This window comes from Neofelis nebulosa, chromosome 4 (genome assembly GCF_028018385.1).
Source record: "Neofelis nebulosa isolate mNeoNeb1 chromosome 4, mNeoNeb1.pri, whole genome shotgun sequence".
Lineage (NCBI taxonomy): Eukaryota > Metazoa > Chordata > Mammalia > Carnivora > Felidae > Neofelis > Neofelis nebulosa.
The window spans coordinates 45,633,194-45,651,645 of NC_080785.1; the positions used below are offsets into that span (position 1 = coordinate 45,633,194).

At 42.7% G+C, this 18,452-nt stretch overlaps 2 protein-coding genes and 1 pseudogene across 14 annotated transcripts in view; 2 read left to right on the forward strand and 1 right to left on the reverse strand.

Moving 5' to 3' along the window:
- The window catches only part of BBS9 (Bardet-Biedl syndrome 9), a 458,930-nt gene extending 450,708 nt beyond the window's left edge, over window positions 1–8,222 (reverse strand). For 2 of the 6 annotated variants that reach the window (XM_058724629.1, XM_058724625.1), the window contains exon 1: window positions 7,560–8,218. The gene's annotated coding sequence lies outside the window, so the exon portion shown is untranslated. Of the gene's footprint in view, window positions 1–7,559 lie in introns of all 6 variants that reach the window. The other 4 variants (XM_058724627.1, XM_058724626.1, XM_058724628.1 and 1 more) reach the window with 4 other exon arrangements.
- LOC131508541 (NADH dehydrogenase [ubiquinone] 1 beta subcomplex subunit 10-like) lies at window positions 398–948 on the forward strand (annotated as a pseudogene).
- Window positions 8,223–15,112: 6,890 nt separating the features above from the next.
- Window positions 15,113–18,452, forward strand: part of LOC131509163 (retinitis pigmentosa 9 protein) — a 220,842-nt gene continuing 217,502 nt past the window's right edge. For 6 of the 8 annotated variants that reach the window (XR_009260330.1, XR_009260331.1, XR_009260329.1 and 3 more), the window contains exon 1: window positions 15,866–16,209. Coding sequence is in view for 3 of the 8 variants with exons in the window: in XM_058724649.1 (XP_058580632.1) it covers window positions 15,995–16,209 (215 nt within the window). In the remaining 5 variants the exon portion in view is untranslated. Of the gene's footprint in view, window positions 15,348–15,865; window positions 16,210–18,452 lie in introns of those variants that run through there. The other 2 variants (XM_058724651.1, XM_058724648.1) reach the window with 2 other exon arrangements.

Here is an 18,452-nt window from a genome sequence, read left to right on the forward strand (position 1 = left end):
TCCCTCTCTCTCTGCCCCTCCCCCGTTCATGCTCTGTCTCTCTCTGTCCCAAAAATAAATAAAAAACGTTGAAAAAAAAAATTTAAAAAAAAAATAAAAAAAAAGAAAAAAGTATCTGACAAAATAAAATCCAACACTCTTCCACTAAAAAAACCACTAGTAATAAAAGGGAACTTCCTCAAACTGCAAAACCTATGGCGTATATCATACTTAAGGATGAACAACTAGATGCTTTCTCCCTAAGACCACACACAAGACTAGGATGTCCATATTCACCACTTTTATTCAACATTGTACTGGAGGAGCTGCTTCGCTGTGCCAACCTAGGTGTGGAACCCAGGTAGAGGAGAGGCTCGAGTGTCAGAGATCAGAGGCCCCCACACACCACCACCATGCCATGCTGGACAGTTGGGACAAGGACGTGTACCCAGAGGCATCATGCCACACACTGTTGCCCTCGCCGCAGCTCTCAATGCCCAACCCCATAACATATTTGACGAAGGCCTTAGACCTCCTCATGGACCGGCCCATGACCTAAGAGCATGTAAAGAACAGGTATTACTACTACCACCAGGAGTTCAGCCATGTGCCAGACATCACTGAGTGCCAGGAAAAGAATGTCTTGTGCATGTTTGAAGCAGAAATGCAATGGAGAAGAGACACTAAAGTTGACCAAGAAATTGTCAACATTATCCAGGAAAGGCTGAAGGCCTGTCAGCAGAGGGAAGGCAAGAACTACAGGCAGAACTGTGTCAAGGAGCTGGAGTGGTTCACCCAGGTGGCCAAGGCCTACCAGGACCACAATCACGATTTGGGGCCCATTATTCTACCAGGAAGTACCTGGCAAAACAGAAGCAGCAGATGCTGGCAGAGAGAAAAGCCACTAATGAGGCCGCTGCTGCCTCTGGCAACAACTTGAGCCCCTTCACACAACTATTACTAAAATAAAGAGTAACAGAGGTGCCTGGGTGGCTCAGCCATTAAGCATCCGACTTCGGCTCAGGTCATGATCCATGAGTTCAAGCCCCATGTCAGGCTCTGTGCCGACAGCTCAGAACCTAGAGCCTGCATCAGATCCTATGTCACCCTCTCTCTCTCCCCCTTCATTGCTCATGCTTGCTCGCTCGCTCGCTCGCTCTCTCTCAAAAATAAAATATAAATAAATAAATAAACATTTTTTAAAAAAAGAGTAACAGAAACCTGTTCCGGTGTCCCCTTCAGCCCCCAACCTTGACATACTGATGAGCTTTCATCAATTCATCTTATTGTCCCCATCTCCCTTCAAAGCCAGCTACTACTAAACTTGTAAGAGAAATAAACAAAAGGCACTATTAACAAAAACAAAAAACAACATTGTACCAGAGGTTTTAGGTCAGGCAATTAGGTAAGAAAAAGAACTAAAAGGCTCCAAGATTGGAAAGGAAGTAGTAAAGCTATCTTTACTCACAGATGACATGATCTGGTAGATACAAAATCCTAAGAAATTCAGTAAAAAACTATGAGAGCTAATAAACAAGTTAAGTATAGTTGAAAGACACAATAATATTAATATACAAAAATCAACTGCATTTACAATAGCATCCAAAAGAATAAAATACCTAGGAATAAATTTAACAAAGGAAGTGTAAAACATATACCTTGAAAATTATAAAACATAGTTGAAAGAACTAAAGGAGATCTAAATAAACAGGAAAATGTCCCGTGTTCATGGATCTGAAATCATAACATTATTAAGATGGCAATACTTCCCAAACTGATCTACAGATTCATTGTAATCCTTATCAGATCCCCATAGGACTTCTTCGTACAAACTGACAAGCTTATTCTGAAACTCATATAGAATTGCCAGCAATTCAGAATAGCCAAAGCAATCTTCAAAAAGAAGAAAAAAGTTGAAGGATTTCCCCATTTCAAAGCCTAACTATAAAGCAATAGTAATTAGGACAGTAAGTACTGGCATAAGGATAGACATATAGATAAATGGAAAAGAATGGAGAGTCCGAAAATAAACTTACACATCTATGGTAAATTGATTTTCAACAAGGATGCTAAGACCATTCAATGAGAAATTGCAACAAATGATTATTATTGGATAGCCACATGTGAAAGAATGAAGTTGGACTCTTACCTAAAACCATATAAAAAATTTAATTCAAAATGGATCAAAGACCTTTATGTATGTTAATACACAGCTAAAACTATAAAATTCTTAGAAACTCCTAGAAGACTTCATAGAAGAAAACTTAAAAGTAAATCTTCATGATATCAGATATTGTGATAGATTCTTAAGTTTGACACCAAAAGCATAAGTAACAAAAGAAAAAATAAAGGGATTTCACCAAGAGTTGAAACTTTTTACTTCAAAGAACACAAATAAGAAAATGAAAAGATGACCCATAGAACAAGAGAAAATACAAATCATATCTCTGATAAAAGATACCTATCTGTAACATACAAAGAACTCTTTATGACTCAATAATAAAAAGACAGAAACCCAATTTAAAAATGGGGAAAGGATATGAATATATATTTCTCCAAGTCAGATATACAAATGGCCAACAGACACAAGAAAAGATGCTCAGTATCATTAGCCACCAGGGAAATGCGTATCAAAACTACAGTGAGATACCACTTTGTTCCCACTATGATGACTAGAATCAAAAAGTCAGACAGAAACAAGTTTGGACAACGATGTTGAGAAATCAAAGTCCTCATACAATGCTGTTGGGAATATAATGGTACAACCACTTTGGAAAGTGATCTGGCAGCTCCTCAAACACTTAAACACAGAGTAATCATATGATCCAGCAATTCCAGTCCAAGAGAAATGAAAGCATATGTCCACATGAAAATTTATACATGCATGTTTATAGTAGCATCATTCATAATATCCAAAAGGTAGAAATGATCCAAAGGTCTATCCACTAATGAATATATGAACACAAAGTTGGCATGTCCATAAAATAGAATACTCTTCAGCAATAAAAAAGAAGTACTGATATATGCTACAACCTGAAAAATTATGCAAGAGAAAGAAGCCAGTCACTAAAGACCTTTTTTTTTTGTGATTCCATTTATGTAAAATATATAGAAAACACCTGAAACTAAGTACTGCATGTTAATACTACTTCAACTAAAAATAAATAAATAAGCAAACAAACAAGTAAATAAATAGATAGACAAAATGTACAGAATAGCCAAATCCATACAGGAAGAAAATAAATTCCAGTGGGAAATAAAGGACAAGAGAGTTGCAGCTAGAGTGCCAAGTTTTCTTTTTGAGGTGATGAAAATATTCTAAAATTGGCTACAGCGCAAGTGACGGTTGCACATATCTGTGAATATACAAAGTAAAATATACAAAAATAACGTTGAGTTGTCCAAATTATATTGGTGAATTGTATGTTCTATAAATTATATTTCTTTAAGTGTTAGAAATTTTACTAAAGTTAACATTTCACAAGGTCATACTCATACAAATCAAACTGCCAAAAGTTCCAGGCATACAAACTATCATCTGTGTTAATGTGCCATCTTTCTTCTCCAAATGTCAAAAATGTACTTATTTTAATGATACAAAAAGTCTTTAGAAAGTCCATTTGTGCTGGGTAAGAAACCCATGTCTTCATTCATTTCATGAAATCCAGGTTAAAAGAACCCTGTCTTGGTTGTATATTATCACAGCACTCTTGTATTAATCCATTTTCCTCAATTCCCCATAGTGGACTGCCATCTTGTTTTCTCAGTGGTAGGGTCCATTTGAGACTCTTCAAGCTGACTGGGTGTAAATGGTTCCACCAACATCTATTACATTGTATAGGCCCTTTAGAGAATTCAGTCTCAGGATTCACATTTTTGCTATATAAAATAGACTTTTGCAAATATTTCCTTTATCCTCAAGGATAACACTCCATGGTCTCAGTCTTCAAAATGGCATACCTCAAATAAAAGCTGTATTTGTTCAGAACCATCATCAACCATAATTAATCTGGTAAATTACCCGGGCAGAAAGGGGCTCTCCTCTCACAGTCCCCTTTGGGCTCCGGCCTGCGGTCCACCGCCGCCGCCCCTTTCTCCACCGGGCCCTATAAATTATTTTCCAATAAAGCTATTATTTTTTTTAAAAGAATAAATGGTGATAGACATATGAGGTCATATGATAAAGATAGACATACTATTCTTTATGCTTTTGCTTATGTGTAAAATATCCCATAATAAAAAATAATAAACTTTCACTTTTTTTAAAGTAGGATATTCCCATATTCTGGCCCCATTTACCACTCCAGCAGAACAAAAGGATAGCAAGTTAAATTCAGAAGGTTAGCAAAATAAACCCTACCCTTTCTCCTAGAAGGACATCCCACCCCATTAAGAGAAAGAAAAATTAACTACAAGGGTGCCTGGGTCTCACTTGGTTAAGCATCCAACTCCTGATTTGGGTTCAGGTCATGATCTCACAGTTCATGGGTTTGAGCTCAAGTTTTGCACTGTCAGTGCAGAGCCTGCCTGGAATTCTCTATCTCTCTCCATACCCTGCTCACACTCGCACTCTCTCAAAATAAATAAACTTAAAAAAAAAAATTAACCAGAAATTAAGACATAAATGAAATTCTAGGGGCACCTGCCTGATGTAGCCTACTAAACAAATAAATAAATAAATAAAATTCTGATTCATTTTCCAAATTCAATGAGATACAGGCCTTGACTTTAAGATATTAAGGCAAGTAGTAGGCAGGGAAGGTCAGTTACCGGCAGGTTAGGAAGAAGGAAACTAAGAAACATGGGACATTTTTCAGCTGTGAAACCTGCTTTTTCTACTACAAAAACAAAAAGTATGCTGAAGGACAAAAAATTAAATATATATAAATTGATTTTCTTATTTGGTTTAGTTAACTGTCTTGAATAAAAATAGGAAACAAGAATTTGCATTTTATCCACTCTTCATTCAATGTTGATTTCCAGCTCCTCAGTGGTTTTGTTTTTAAGTAAATGAAAAACAAAAACCAAAGATAAGATTTTCAATGGCTATTATCTCTTCTCCCAAATAGGTAACATTTACTAATCATTTACTAAGTCCCAGGCAGTGTTCTAAGTGCTTTGCAAGTATTCTCTTTTAATCTTCAAAACAGAAGGTAGGTACTGTTACTCACGTATGGAGAGATTAAGAAAACTGCCCAAGTGGTCACAACTAGTAAGTAGTAACAAGTAGCATCCAAAACCATTCTGTCTGCTCCAGAACCCTAAACAAGTGCAACTATTCCACAAAGACCAAAAAGCTATACTGTTAATATTAACTCTAATCATTGCAAGTTCAAACTGCAGGAAAGTATTTTATACACGTAATTAAATTTTTAAAGGATGACTAGAAAACAATAATTCGAAGGTTTTGAAAGGTCCATACCTATAAAGAGCCACAAAAGATTGATTTCTTATGCCTTATTAGAATAATAAGTAGAATAATAAGTAGAAAATAATCTCTCTATCCCCTCAACTCCAGAAATGCTTTTCCATATTTATCACTTGACACTTTTTTTAATTTTTAATACTTGCTTATATATATGTTATGTTCCACACCAAATTTACTCAGATTTAGTTTTTCTTTAAGATATGGATGTTTTCACACCCGATTGGCCTAGTCCTACAATAAGGAAGGATGACTAGAACAATCACTGCAACAATAACCCCAAGAATCCTGTGGAAAGAAGGCAGATCCTGGAATTAGAAGGCACACTGACACTATTGTTGTTCGTATTTGGAGTTTTGCTTCCTCCAGGTCACGCTAGTGCTGCCTCAAATTTTGGAAAGTAGGAATCAGGGCATTCAGTGCAAGAAAGATGACAAGTGTATGTAGAATTGGAAGAATGCTGCTTTTGAAGATAATATAAGAGATCAGTGTTGGAATTTTCAATAAAAGGCACAGAAGACAAAACACAGGAAAGGGAGTTAGACAGATTTGGGTTCCCTTTTTCATTTCACACTTTAGCAGAGTGACCTTGGACAAGTCCCTCACCTTCTAGTCTCCCAACTGTTCTGCGGAACGGAAAGATAAAATGACCTAACACATGTAATTGCTTACCCAATGCCCAACCCATAGGATGTACTCAATAAATGTCAGATAAATGTCACTAGTAACCTAGTAGTAGTAATAGAAGTGATGGTGGTGGTGGAATGTATCCTGAGCAAGACAAAGTTACAAATGCCAGTCTGAACCTCTGGACTGGATATTTAAATGGGATATTCAAAAAACTGACAGTAACCTTTCACTGAAATGTTAGTTGGCAGAGTTGTTTTATAATGACTCCACATGTTTCAATAATTTTTGAAAAATATTTGAAAGTCTTTATTCTGAGGGATGAGATTTGATACATACATCAAAAGGTTTAAAAGATTAAAAAATACTATATAGGGCCTCCTGGGTGGCTCAGTCGGTTAAAAGTCCAACTTCGGCTCAGGTCATGATCTCACAGTTTGTGGGTTTGGGCCCCGCATGGGGTCTGTGCTGACAGCTCAGAGCCTGGAGCCTGCTTCGGATTCTGTGTCTCCTCCTCTCTCTGCCCCTCCCCTGCTCATTCTCTGTCTCTCTCTCTCTCTCTCAAAAATAAACATTAAAAATCAATAAATAAGACTATATACTATTGATATTGGATTTTTCCCCTTCAGTGAATATTTCCATCAAGAAATTGTACCACAAACATAAGTGTGTAGTTGCAACTTAAGAGCAATTACACACAGCTACACAAAATGGAAAATTCCTTAAACTCTAATAAATAACTTATAAATTATTTGCAAAATGAAAAGCTTTTTTTAATTCTTTTAAATAAGGGTTAGGTCTATACACACACACACAAACACACACACACACAAATCTCAGCACTTATTCTATTTACATATTTCTAACAAGTTAGAAAATCTATCCCACTCTAAATGCTGGCAGATTTTAGTGAAGCCCCATAGTTTTCCCCTAGCATCTTCAAGTTGTGTGTGTGTGTGTGTGTGTGTGTGATATGGTTTCATGTTCAAAGTTTAAGTGAGATGGAAAAAAGAAAAAAGGAAAAACTATGAATCTCTCCAGGAAATTCAAGTCAGTTGCAGGACTGGATTGGAGAAAGGAGATGCTGATAAAAATCAGCTCAGGTCATCTAAACTGCTGTGGTCTGCAATACACAGAGAAGGAGAAGCAATAATCCTATTGCAAGAAGAATTAAAGGGTATTAGTGCATGTATCCTACTTCAGTCGTAGGCTGAGAACTGCTTTGACCATTTGCTCCCAAGACCTGTTGAAGTGCCAGGGGAGGAGGCTGCTTGCGCACCACGTGACATTCCTGACTGGAATCTTTAAAATTTCTTGTCACTCTTTCTCTTAAATGTCCATAAATCTCACACACATTGTGTCGTACTTGCGCTTTGTCTTATTTTTAACGCAAACATCCTTCTTAAGAAACCTCTCATCCAATATCCCCTCAAACCATTACATGGCATCAGGGATCAATCTTGCCCCCAAAACGAAACACAGAAAGGGCATTCACTCTCCCAGTGTTTAATTCCAGACACACTCTTACCTGGTGCCGAATCAGGTGGGTCCTGCTCCACCTTTCCTGCAACTCTCTGCAGATCTCCCTTTAAGAATGCCCGCCAGGGTCGTTTCCCCGCTCCAACCTGTTCCACGTCCCAGGCAGAGAGAGAGAGCCTCACCAGGCAGCACCACCACCTCCACAGAGTTGGAGTGACACCCACGAGGAGTAAACCTGCATCCTTTCTGTGTCAAGCCCAGAGACAAGCGGGGAAAACGGCATCAATCTCTTGGAAGAGTCCAGGCAGGCCAGAACAACGGCAAGTCCCGCTTCTCACAAAGAGGAGGAAATGGTGAGGGAGGCAGTCAGCGGGATGTAGAAGATAAAGGACAGCAACGGCGGAAGGGACACCTCCCCACTCCTCCCTAACTCCAAGCCATCTTCGCCCTGTTGTCATAGCACTTTACAACGAACGCCGCTGCGCAAGTCGGGTGGTTCAGCTCCGATGCCTTCTGGGGGCTGTAGTCCAGAGTGGCTGAGGTGGAAGGCGAAACACTTTTTCTGCGTGGGTAGTGGTTGGAATCAGATTTCTACCGGACGGGGCTGGAGTGAACCACTCCCTGGTCCTCATTAGCAGAGGGATAATTAATACCACTCCTTTTTGCGTCTTTTGACTGTTCCTCAGACTTAGGCTCTGAGGAAGACCCGCCTTCGACTCTGCTGCGGACGCAGGCCACACCCCCTCCACGCCTTCCCGTCCCGTGTGTCAGCACTCGGGGGTGGGGCTTTCCTAGGGGGCGAAGCTCCGGCAGATGGGGCGGAGTGTCAGGGCTTCTACGCGGGTACGCGCTTCCGAGCCTCTGGGATCCCGTACTTTTCCCGCCCTGAGGCGCAAGAGGCCCAAACCTTGAATTTAGCAGCGGTGGCCAAAGTGGCCGAAGAAGTGAGCGCCATTGTGTGAGCCCTGATGGCTGAGGTGGTGCTGGCCCAGTACATAAATTCGCCCTGAAGAGGAAGACGGGGCTAAAGATCAAAATCGTCAAAGTGGTGGAGCCTTTAAACAATTTTCAGGTGTTTATTTTTTCCTAGTAGAAACAGTGCTACTATGAGGTTATTTGTACCTATTCCCTGATCACACGAGCTATTCTCTGTAGCCTATTCCCTGGAGTGGATTACCGGGAATATAGGTATATATATGTTCAACTTTACAACTGAACATAAGAATTATGCCAATTTCTCAAACTTGTATCTTTGCTATCAAAATCACTATAGGTGTAATACCCTAAAAGTCACCAACCTTGAAACATTGTTTTTTCCACTGGATTTTTTCTTAGGCTTTAAATTTCCTGTCTTTCACCATACCTGTTTTTCACATTCTGACTAGAAAATATAATTCTAAGTTATTACAGTTCTTAAAAGAATTTCATGAAAATCATCAAGATCATTAATTTTTAATATTTTGATATTATTAAACCATCACAGCATTTGGTATAAAAAAAAAGAAACGGGGGGGGCACCTGACTGTCTCAGTTGGTAGAGCGTCTGATTCTTGATCATGAGTGAGTTCAAGCCCCATGTTGGGCGTGGAGCTTACTTCAAAGAAATTTTTTTAATAAAAATGGAAATTACTTGGATTGACAATAATAGGAGCTTAGGCAAATTATGATGAAATTCTATTCCACTATTAAAATTCAAATTATTGAACGTTTGGCTTGAGTGTTCATAATGTGAGAAAAAGTGTAAAAGATGTATGCAATTTGATATTATTTTTGAAAAGAAAAACATAAGAAAAATGTTGGAATTTTCACAAAAACCTTTACTGTGGCCACACAATGGGTTTAGGAGTGATTTGATTTTTCCTTTGTATGTTCATTGTTTTCCATTACTCATTCAATGGCATGCATTAACTTTATAATTAGAATAAAAGTTTTCTTTTTTTGGGGCGCCTGGGTGGCGCAGTCGGTTAAGCGTCCGACTTCAGCCAGGTCACGATCTCGCGGTCCGTGAGTTCGAGCCCCGCGTCAGGCTCTGGGCTGATGGTTCGGAGCCTGGAGCCTGTTTCCGATTCTGTGTCTCCCTCTCTCTCTGCCCCTCCCCCGTTCATGCTCAGTCTCTCTCTGTCCCAAAAATAAATTAAAAACGTTGGGAAAAAAATTTAAAAAAAAAAAAGTTTTCTTTTTTTAAGTTTATTTATTTGACAGAGGCAGAGAGAGGGAAGGAAAGAGAGAGCATCCCAAGGAAGCTCCAGGCTGCCAGCACAGAGCCTGATGCGGGGCTCAAACCCCAGAAATTGTGAGATCGTGACCTGAACAGAAACCAAGAGTTGAACACGTGATCAACTGAGCCACTCAGGTGCCCCAGAATAAAAGTTTTTTTTAAATAATAGAATAAGGGGCACCTGGGTGGCTCAGACAGTTAAGTGTCTGACTTCAGCTCAGGTCATGATCTCACAGCTTGTGGGTTCGAGCCCCATGTCAGGCTCTGTGCTGACAGCTCAGAGCCTGGAGCCTGCTTCGGATTCTGTGTCTCCCTCTCTCTCTCTGCCCCTTTCCCCGCTCACACTCTGTCTCTCTCTCCCTCTCTCTCTCTCTCTCTCTCTCTCTCTCTCAAAAAAATAAATAAAAACATTAAATAATAGAATAAAATAATGTAAAATAATTAAATGAAAATTATCTTGAATTAGTAATTTATATTTCAACCTGCTAGGATATGTAACTGCCTAATTTTTTAATGTTTATTTATTTTGAGAGAGAGAGAGAGAGAGAGCAAGCACGGGTGGGGGACGGGCAGAAAGAAAGGGAGAGAGAGTCCCAAGTAGACTCCATGCTATCAGCACAGAACCCAACTCAGGGCTCAATCCTGCAAACCATGGGAGTAGGCTCAAGAGTCAGACACTTAACCGACTGAGCCATCCAGGTGCCCCCATGTAACTGCTTAATTTTTTTTTAATACATATTCCCTGTGACAGGAGAAGCTTCTGAAAGCTTGTGATATCCAAATTCAACCTATTTCAGTGACAACATAGGATAGTAGAAAGAATACTATTTGCTGGGAAAGCTAAGGTAATTTATCATTTGTAGCATGAAAAGTTTATTTTCAGCAGCTGGTGCCATAATTCTTCTTAATGAGTGTGATAGTTTACAAAAATAGCTGTAGGGTTTTTTTTTGCATTTTTGCTCATTTCTTTACAATATGAATTTGCAGGTCTACCCTTAAATCTGAACGTGACTTGCTTTGGTCAATGAGACATTAGTAAACATGCAAGCAAAGCCACAAAAAGTGCTTCTCCCTCTCATGCTTCTCTTGGAAATACTGCCACCACCTCTTTGTGAATGACCTGTAGAAGCCTGCTGAATGATGAGAAACATGTTGTCAGTCATCTCCACTGCCCCACTAGACACATAAGTAAGTGACGTCACCTTAGACCAACCAAGCCCCGCAGAGCTGGGATCCATCAAGCCAACCCAAAGCAGAACTGCCCACCCAACAGACATTATTTTTTAAATTTTTTTACTGTTTATTTATTTTTGAGAGAGAGAGACAACATGAGTGGAGGAGGGGCAGAGAGACAAGGAGACATAGAACATAAAGCAGGCTCCAGGCTCTGAGCTGTCAGCACAGAGCCCGACCCAGGGCTTGAACTCACAAGCTGTGAGATCATGACCTGAGCCGAAGTCGGACGCTTAACCAGCTGAGCCACCCAGGTGCCCCCAGATATTATTTTTTAAACCTTATACATTGTTAGAGACATGAAGAACTATACCCATCACCAAGACCAATTATTTTTTTTAATTTTTTTTTAACATTTATTTTATTTTTGATACAGGGAGAGACAGAGCATGAATGAGGGAGGGTCAGAGAGAGGGAGACACAGAATCTGAAACAGGCTCCAGGCTCCAAGCTGTCAGCACAGAGCCCGATGTGGGGCTCGAACTCACGGACTGTGAGATCGTGACCTGAACCGAAGTCAGACGCTTAACCGACTGAGCCACCCAGGCGCCCCCCAAGACCAATTATTTGTTGAGCTAATTGCTCAACTTTTTGCTTTCACTCATAGAGCAAAATTAATTTTGAAAGATAATACCTAACTTATTTATGTATGATGCACTCTGATATTTCTTTCTATTCTTTTGTTTTATTTCATAGTTTACAATATCGCTGGCAACTCCCTAAATTGATTTCACAATCCTCTAATGACTCTTGACCCAAAGTTTGAACAACATGAATATAGGATTTAGCAGTCCAAATAAATGTTTCTGGAATGAATGAATGTCATAAAGGCAGATTTGGCACATCAACACCTACAGAATATGTGTAGCATCACGCAGTGTGGTACCAGATGGTAGCTAGAGAAATGTCTAAAATTCAAATATGATAATCACTTCTTCGAATTTTATTTCCTTCATTACCTTCATACCATACTTACTTTGAGATCCAGGTCCTTCCCAAGGTCTAAAAGACCTGGACAATCTCATCTTGTCTACCTCTCCAGTCTCATTTCATGGCTCTTTCTTTCTTTGCTCCCCAGGCTCCAGCCCCACACTGGCCTTCTCTCTCAGTTTCTTCTGTACATGAAGCCTCTTTTCCACAGGCTGTTCTTCTGCCTCTTGGGATGCTTTCCTTTCTTTGCTCCACCACTTCCTACAAATCCTTAAGCCTCTGTTGATATGCCCCTTTCCCTGGGAAGACTTCCTATACCACCATCAGAATAGATACCCCATATATCTCCATAGAACAGATCATAATTGAAATTTTAATATGTGGGTAATTGTCAATTCAACATTTTTCTTATATAAGCTTCACAAAGGCAAAGACTGCTTTCTCCCCTACACTCAGAACATTATTTACATAGCAGGTCTAATGTACTGTTTGATAAATGAATAAATGAACATTTTTTGAAATTCTTATTAGCTCTTTCCTCCACCTTTGTAACTTCACAGCTTCTGGCACTCTCCAGAGTTCAGACAACTCCATGGTGCATACCAGAGATGAATCTGAGTGGCTCACACCAACCAAATGACTGGAATTATTCCTTCCCTCCTGAGGTGACTTTGCTGCTGGCCAAACTTGGTGCCTGATGCCTATGACCTATGGGTGGGTTCTTGCTCAGGAGGTTCCATGGGCCCTGATACTGTCAGGATCCTAGAAAGCTCACCACAAACATTGACTAGATGTGCTCAAACATGTGAATCACACTAGTAGCAGGGGCTTTACACACAAGCTGGGACCAGGGACTCCACTTTTCAAATGACTGAGTTACTGAGTACCCTCACCTTTCATGTGGGAGAAACTATAAGAAGTTGCTGTAAACTGTAAGAAGGAAACTTTACGTTTCTAAATAATGAATTATACTACCATTGTATTTCTTTATTATCAGGACATGCACGTTGGTTTTTTTTAATAGGCATCACACCCAGCAAAGAGTGAGTGCAAAGCGGGGTGGGGGTGGGGGTGGGGGGGGGGGGGGGGAGCAGGGGGGGTGGGACTTGACTCAAGACCATAAGATCAAGTCATTCACTTAACCAACTGAGCCACCCAGGTACCCCTATCCATGTTCATTTTAAAAACTAACTTTGTGGGGCACCTGGGTGGCTCAGTCAGTTAAGCAGCTGACTTCGGCTCAGGTCATGATCTCACGGTCAGTGAGTTCAAGCCCCGCATCGGGCTCTGTGCTGACATTTCAGAGCCTGGAGCCTGTTTCAGATTCTGTGTCTCTCTCTCTCTGACCCTCCCCCGTTCATGCTCTGTCTCTCTCTGTCTCAAAAATAAATAAACGTTAAAAAAATTTTTTTTTTAAAAACTAACTTTGTGGGGTGCCTGCGTGGCTCAGTCAGTTAAGCATCTGACTTCGGCTCAGGTCATGATCTCACCGTTTGTGAGTTCAAGCCCTGCATCAGGCTCTCCACTCTCGGCGCCAGAGCTGCTTTGGGTCCTCTGTCTCTCTCCCCACTTCCCGCTCCCATCTGCTCACATTCTCTCTCAAAAAGTAAACATTAGGGGTGGCTGAGTAGCTCAGTCAGTTAAGCGTCTGACACTGGCTCAGGTCACGATCTCGTGGTCTGTGAGTTCAAGCCCTGTGTCGGGCTCTGTGCTGACAGCTCAGAGCCTGGAGCCTGCTTTGGTTTCTGTATTTCCCTCCCTTTCTGCCCCTCCCCCCATTCATTCTTTCTCTCTCTCTCTCTCTCTCTCTCAAAATAAACATTAAAAATTTTTTAAAGTAAACCATTAAAAAAATAAAAAACTAACTTTGCAAACATTGTTTCTGACAATTTTTAGTCATAGACAATAGAATCCACTCTAGCTGATTTAAACAAAAACTAGTTTCAAGGCAATCAAGTAGTTCATCAAACCCAGAAAACCAGATTCGAACACCTCACACCCAAGGTATTTCAGGGCACTTACTGGTTCAGGCAACTTGCATCAACCACTAGATTGGTTAATGCACCAGTTCTTTCCTCTCAGAGGAGAATCTAATTTCCAAGTTCTAAGACATACCAGTGTTAATATTCTGTTCTGTTCATAGCCTTTATATGTTCATTCATTTTGACTTTGTCTAATAAATCCAAAGGGGCTCCTCATATTTTTTAAGTATTAACTATACTGAACACCACTTTTGAGGGAAATACTCCCTATGCTGTTTTTACTTCCTCTGTGGTTTTTTCCATTAAAGCTAAAACAATTATCGTAACTTCACATATCAGACACATTTCAAATGCAATCTAGTTAAGCACTTAACACTTTGCATCTGGTTCCAGGAATTACTTCTGCATCCTTGGGCCTGTTATTTAACTCTGGGCCTTTTTAAATTTGTTTATTTATTTTTGAGAGAGAGAATGAGTGGAGGAAGGGCGGAGAAAGAGAGAGAATCCTAAGGCGGGCTCCCTGCGGTCAGCACAAAGCCTAGTAGGCTGGGGGAGGGCTGGGGAGTCTTAGGCACCAGGAGCCCATGACCTGAGTGGAAATCAACAGTAGGATGTGTAAATGACTGAGCCACCCAGGCGCTCCCTAAACTTCCTTATCTACACAATAAGGTAAGGGTAATACATAAGGGTAATTAACAGCACTGAGTAAGCTTTTAAAAATTAAATCAACTCTTAAGGGCTTAGATCAATAACCACAACATAAAAAGCGCTCAGTATATACAGCTTTTTTGTCCAGCACCCAAAAGTTATCTAAATAAACTGTACGCTATGTTTTCACCATGCTCCGGAAAATTAGAGAATTTCTATGGAGAGTCTTGCTTTCTTCAAAGCTGTTTGAATCCCAGCACCACGTAGCAGCAGCGCTCATAGTCTAAACCCACCCGGGACTACAAAGTCACTTCGCACCCGCTCCCAGGGTCCCGGGGGCGGGGCTTTCCGGCTGCCCCGCAGGCCTCCTCCGCCCGCCTGGCCGCCACCGCCAGGGGTCGCGCGCCGAACTCCGGCACCGGCCAGCCAGGCGGCGGGCTCACGGAGCTCCGAGCGCCGACTTGGGGCCGCGGCCCGGGGAGGTGGCCGGCGGGCCTGGCGGGAGGCGGGGACCGGGAGGCCACGGCGGAGACGCTGCCCGGGCGGACGGCGGGAGGGGGCGCTGCGGGGCCGGCCCGGGCGCGGCGCGGCGCGGAGGAAGTGCCGTCTTCGCTGCCTCGGCCGCCTCAGGCGCCTCAGGCGCGCCGCGAGTCGCCTCAGCCGCGCGGGCCGCGATGTCTTCCCGGCCCGGGCGTGACGACGCGCGAGCCGGAGGCGCGCGGCGGCAGCGGGAGTCGGCCGAGCAGGAGCTGCAGCGGCGCCGAGAGCAGAAGCGGCGGCGGCACGACGCGCAGCAGCTGCAGCAGCTCAAGCACCTGGAGTCCTTGTGAGTCCGCGCCGTCCGCGCTCCTCCGCGAGGCGCGCGGTCGGGGTGGCGCGGGGGCGCGTGAGGCTGGGTCCCCGGGGGACCCGGGCGCGGGCAGCGGGACCCCGGCCAAGCCGGCCGCCAGTTCCGGCCCCGCGCGGCGCGGCCACCCGACTTCCAGTGGCGCCTCCGCGGGGAGGGAAGGGCCGTTCCCCCCGCGCGCCGAGCGGCCGGGGCCGGCAGGGGAAGCGCGGGCTCTAGTTCCCCGCGCGAGGTCGGCGTGCGGCCGGGGCTCTGCGGGGCAGGTGCGGCGGATCCGGCGGCACTTAGGCGCTCGGGCGCGATTTGGGGGCTGAACGCGCGGCCAAGTGCTGTGAGCGCTGCGGTCGTGCCCTTTCACGGTGTCGGTTCAGAGGGCCCCCGGTGGACCGGGTCAAATCCGCATTCTCTTCATCTGCTACGAAGGAGGGACGAGAACCAGCCGTCCTGTACCGTTCGTGCGGCCCGGAGGGGAGGGCCGGAGAATGGGGTGACGGACTGTTCCTGAAGATTCCGATGGTGGCTGTCAGGTGGAAGAGCGTGGAGACTTGTTCTCTTTAGTCCTGAGGATTTTGAGCAGCATGAAGGGTGGGGGCTACGAAGAGGCCGGTTCCAGCTGAGCAGAAAGAATGAGAACCGGGGTCTCCCGTTCCTGCTGGTCAGCGTGGCCTGACTTCAAGAGGCCCCGTGCAAGGCCAGCTCCGGCGGGTTCGAGGAGAGTGCCCATGGCTGTGGGAGAAGGGCAGGTTGTGGAGGAGATGGAAACATCAGGCGGGAGGTGCATTTATGGCCTTTCGGTGCTTTTCTGTGATTGTCACTCTGTAATGAGCTCCAGAAGGCAAACGTAAGTTTGCTGCTCCCTGAGTTATTCAATAAATGACACGTTTTTCTTTCAGGCACTTCTGTTACCTGTACTAAGATGATCATGTAAAGAAAAGTCTTCAAAGGAGTCAAATCCTTTGTAATTAACCTGGGAGCTTTGACACAAAATGTATTGCATTATTGGAGGCTGGCCAGCTGTTTTCATCGTGACCCTTGAGCTGAATTTCACCTTAGTAAGGCAGTGGTTGCAGCATACAGGCCCTGTATTGTTAGCAGGTACAGTCCTGGCCTCTTCTTGCCCTCAGTGGACCTGTCCTGTGCACCGCAGATTTTCAAAATTCTTTGCCTAGAATAAGCTTGAGTTTAGCAGGGCTAAGTTAAACATTGTCTTTAACTGTGGGATACCGATCCTGGTTAACACCATACATTTATTTTGTAACTCACAAAGCACCCGTAGACATTGGAGAGACTATAATCTCCTTTTGCAGATGAGGAAATGCAGGTTCAGGAGTTAAGTAACCTGATCAAGGATACACTGACCTGTAAACTAGCAAAACCAAAGAGAAACCCAGGCATCTGATACCCAGATTGGTTGGATTTTTCCACTTCAGGGATTTAAACCTTCTGGACTGTTGCCGTATTTGGTTTGGCTAGTTTAGAGACTTGTTTGCTTTTAAGTCAAAATGTTTAGAGTAATACTTTAATTTAAACATCACATAGTACTAAAAGACTGAATTCAAGAAATAGTGGTTTGCATCCCTGTTCTGTAGTCACCCACACATTCCCAGCACCAAGGTTTCAACAAGGAAACTTAGTTTTTTCTTCTGGGACTTAACTAATTTCTCAATGATATGCTTATACTGCCCTTTTAGATTGAACAATAGACATTACCTATAAACCTAATGTCACATAAATGAGGGTTTAGTTCTCTTTCCCTACCTTTCTTGCGTCCATCCTTCCAATATAGTTTCATTATAATTTTTGTTCAATCAGTATTGGTCCAGTTGGTATTAGCATTATTATAACTATTCAGTATTGTCCACTTGTTTTTTAATTTTTTTATATTTATTTTTGAGAGTGTGAGAGCATGAGCGGGGGAGGGGCAGAGAGAGAGGGAGACACAGAATCCGAAGCAGGCTCCAGGCTCGGAGCTGTCAGCACAGAGCCCGACGTGGGGCTCGAACTCAGGGACCGCGAGATCGTGACCTGAGCTGAAGTCGGCTGCTTAACCGACTGAGCCACCCAGGCGCCCCATCCTAGCTCCCAGTATTGCTGAGAAATTTGATGCCACTCTGATTCCCTTTCTTTTATAAGGAACTTGTTCTACCTCCCCCACCTTTGCAAGCTTTAAAGAATTCTTTATTTCTAGTATTTTGCTGTTTCATGATGTGAAATTTTTCTCACTGGATTTCAGATTTTTTTTTCTAGATACTTTGTGGGTGTTTAATATACATACATAAACTCTGTTTTAATTTCCTTACCACCATTTTGTTTTTTCTTAGTCTAAGACTTCTGTGATCCTCTTTTCACTCTTATTTTCTGTCTTTTCATCCTATAAGATTTATCTTCCTATCTTTCCACCATTGCACTTTTTTTTAAGTTTCAATTTTTAACTTTAAAGAACTTATCCTGAGAATTCTATTTTTCATAGCATCCTGTTGTTTGATCAGTAACAAATCTGTCATCTTTGAGGATACTCATTTTTGTTTGTTTTCTTCTCCTTTTGTCTGTGTCTTCTTTGCCTTTTCCTATGATTTTTTTCATTTAGAGGTTTTTTCCTAATGTGTAGGGATCCTTGGATCTCCCCCATTAAGAGTGAGGCATTATAAAGCTATTTTGAAAGGAGCAGTTGAGAGAGAGGGAGAATGCAAAGGTGCTGGTTTACTGACTGGTAAGTCTCACCATAGGGATATCAGACTGTGATCTGCCTTTTACATGGGGAGACACCCACGTATCAGGAGGTAGAGGGTTTCTGAGGCCTGTTCAGCTTGTCCAAAGAACCCTTCATTCTCAGGCTTGGGTGCCAGAAATATGCCTGCCTGCAAGTGTCCTGAATTGGAATGGAGAAGGAGGGGGCTTTGATTCCAGAGTTCATTTTTCATCTAGTGCTCACCCTCACTCCCATTCTGAGCTATGCCAGTGTTCTCATCTGGGCCTCTCCAGTTAAGTTTCACAGGGGACTACACCTGCAGTCTCTCTCAAGGGTGAGGGCACACAGAGTCTCCTGGCTGTGGGGCACGAGAACACTGGTGGTTTCAACCACTC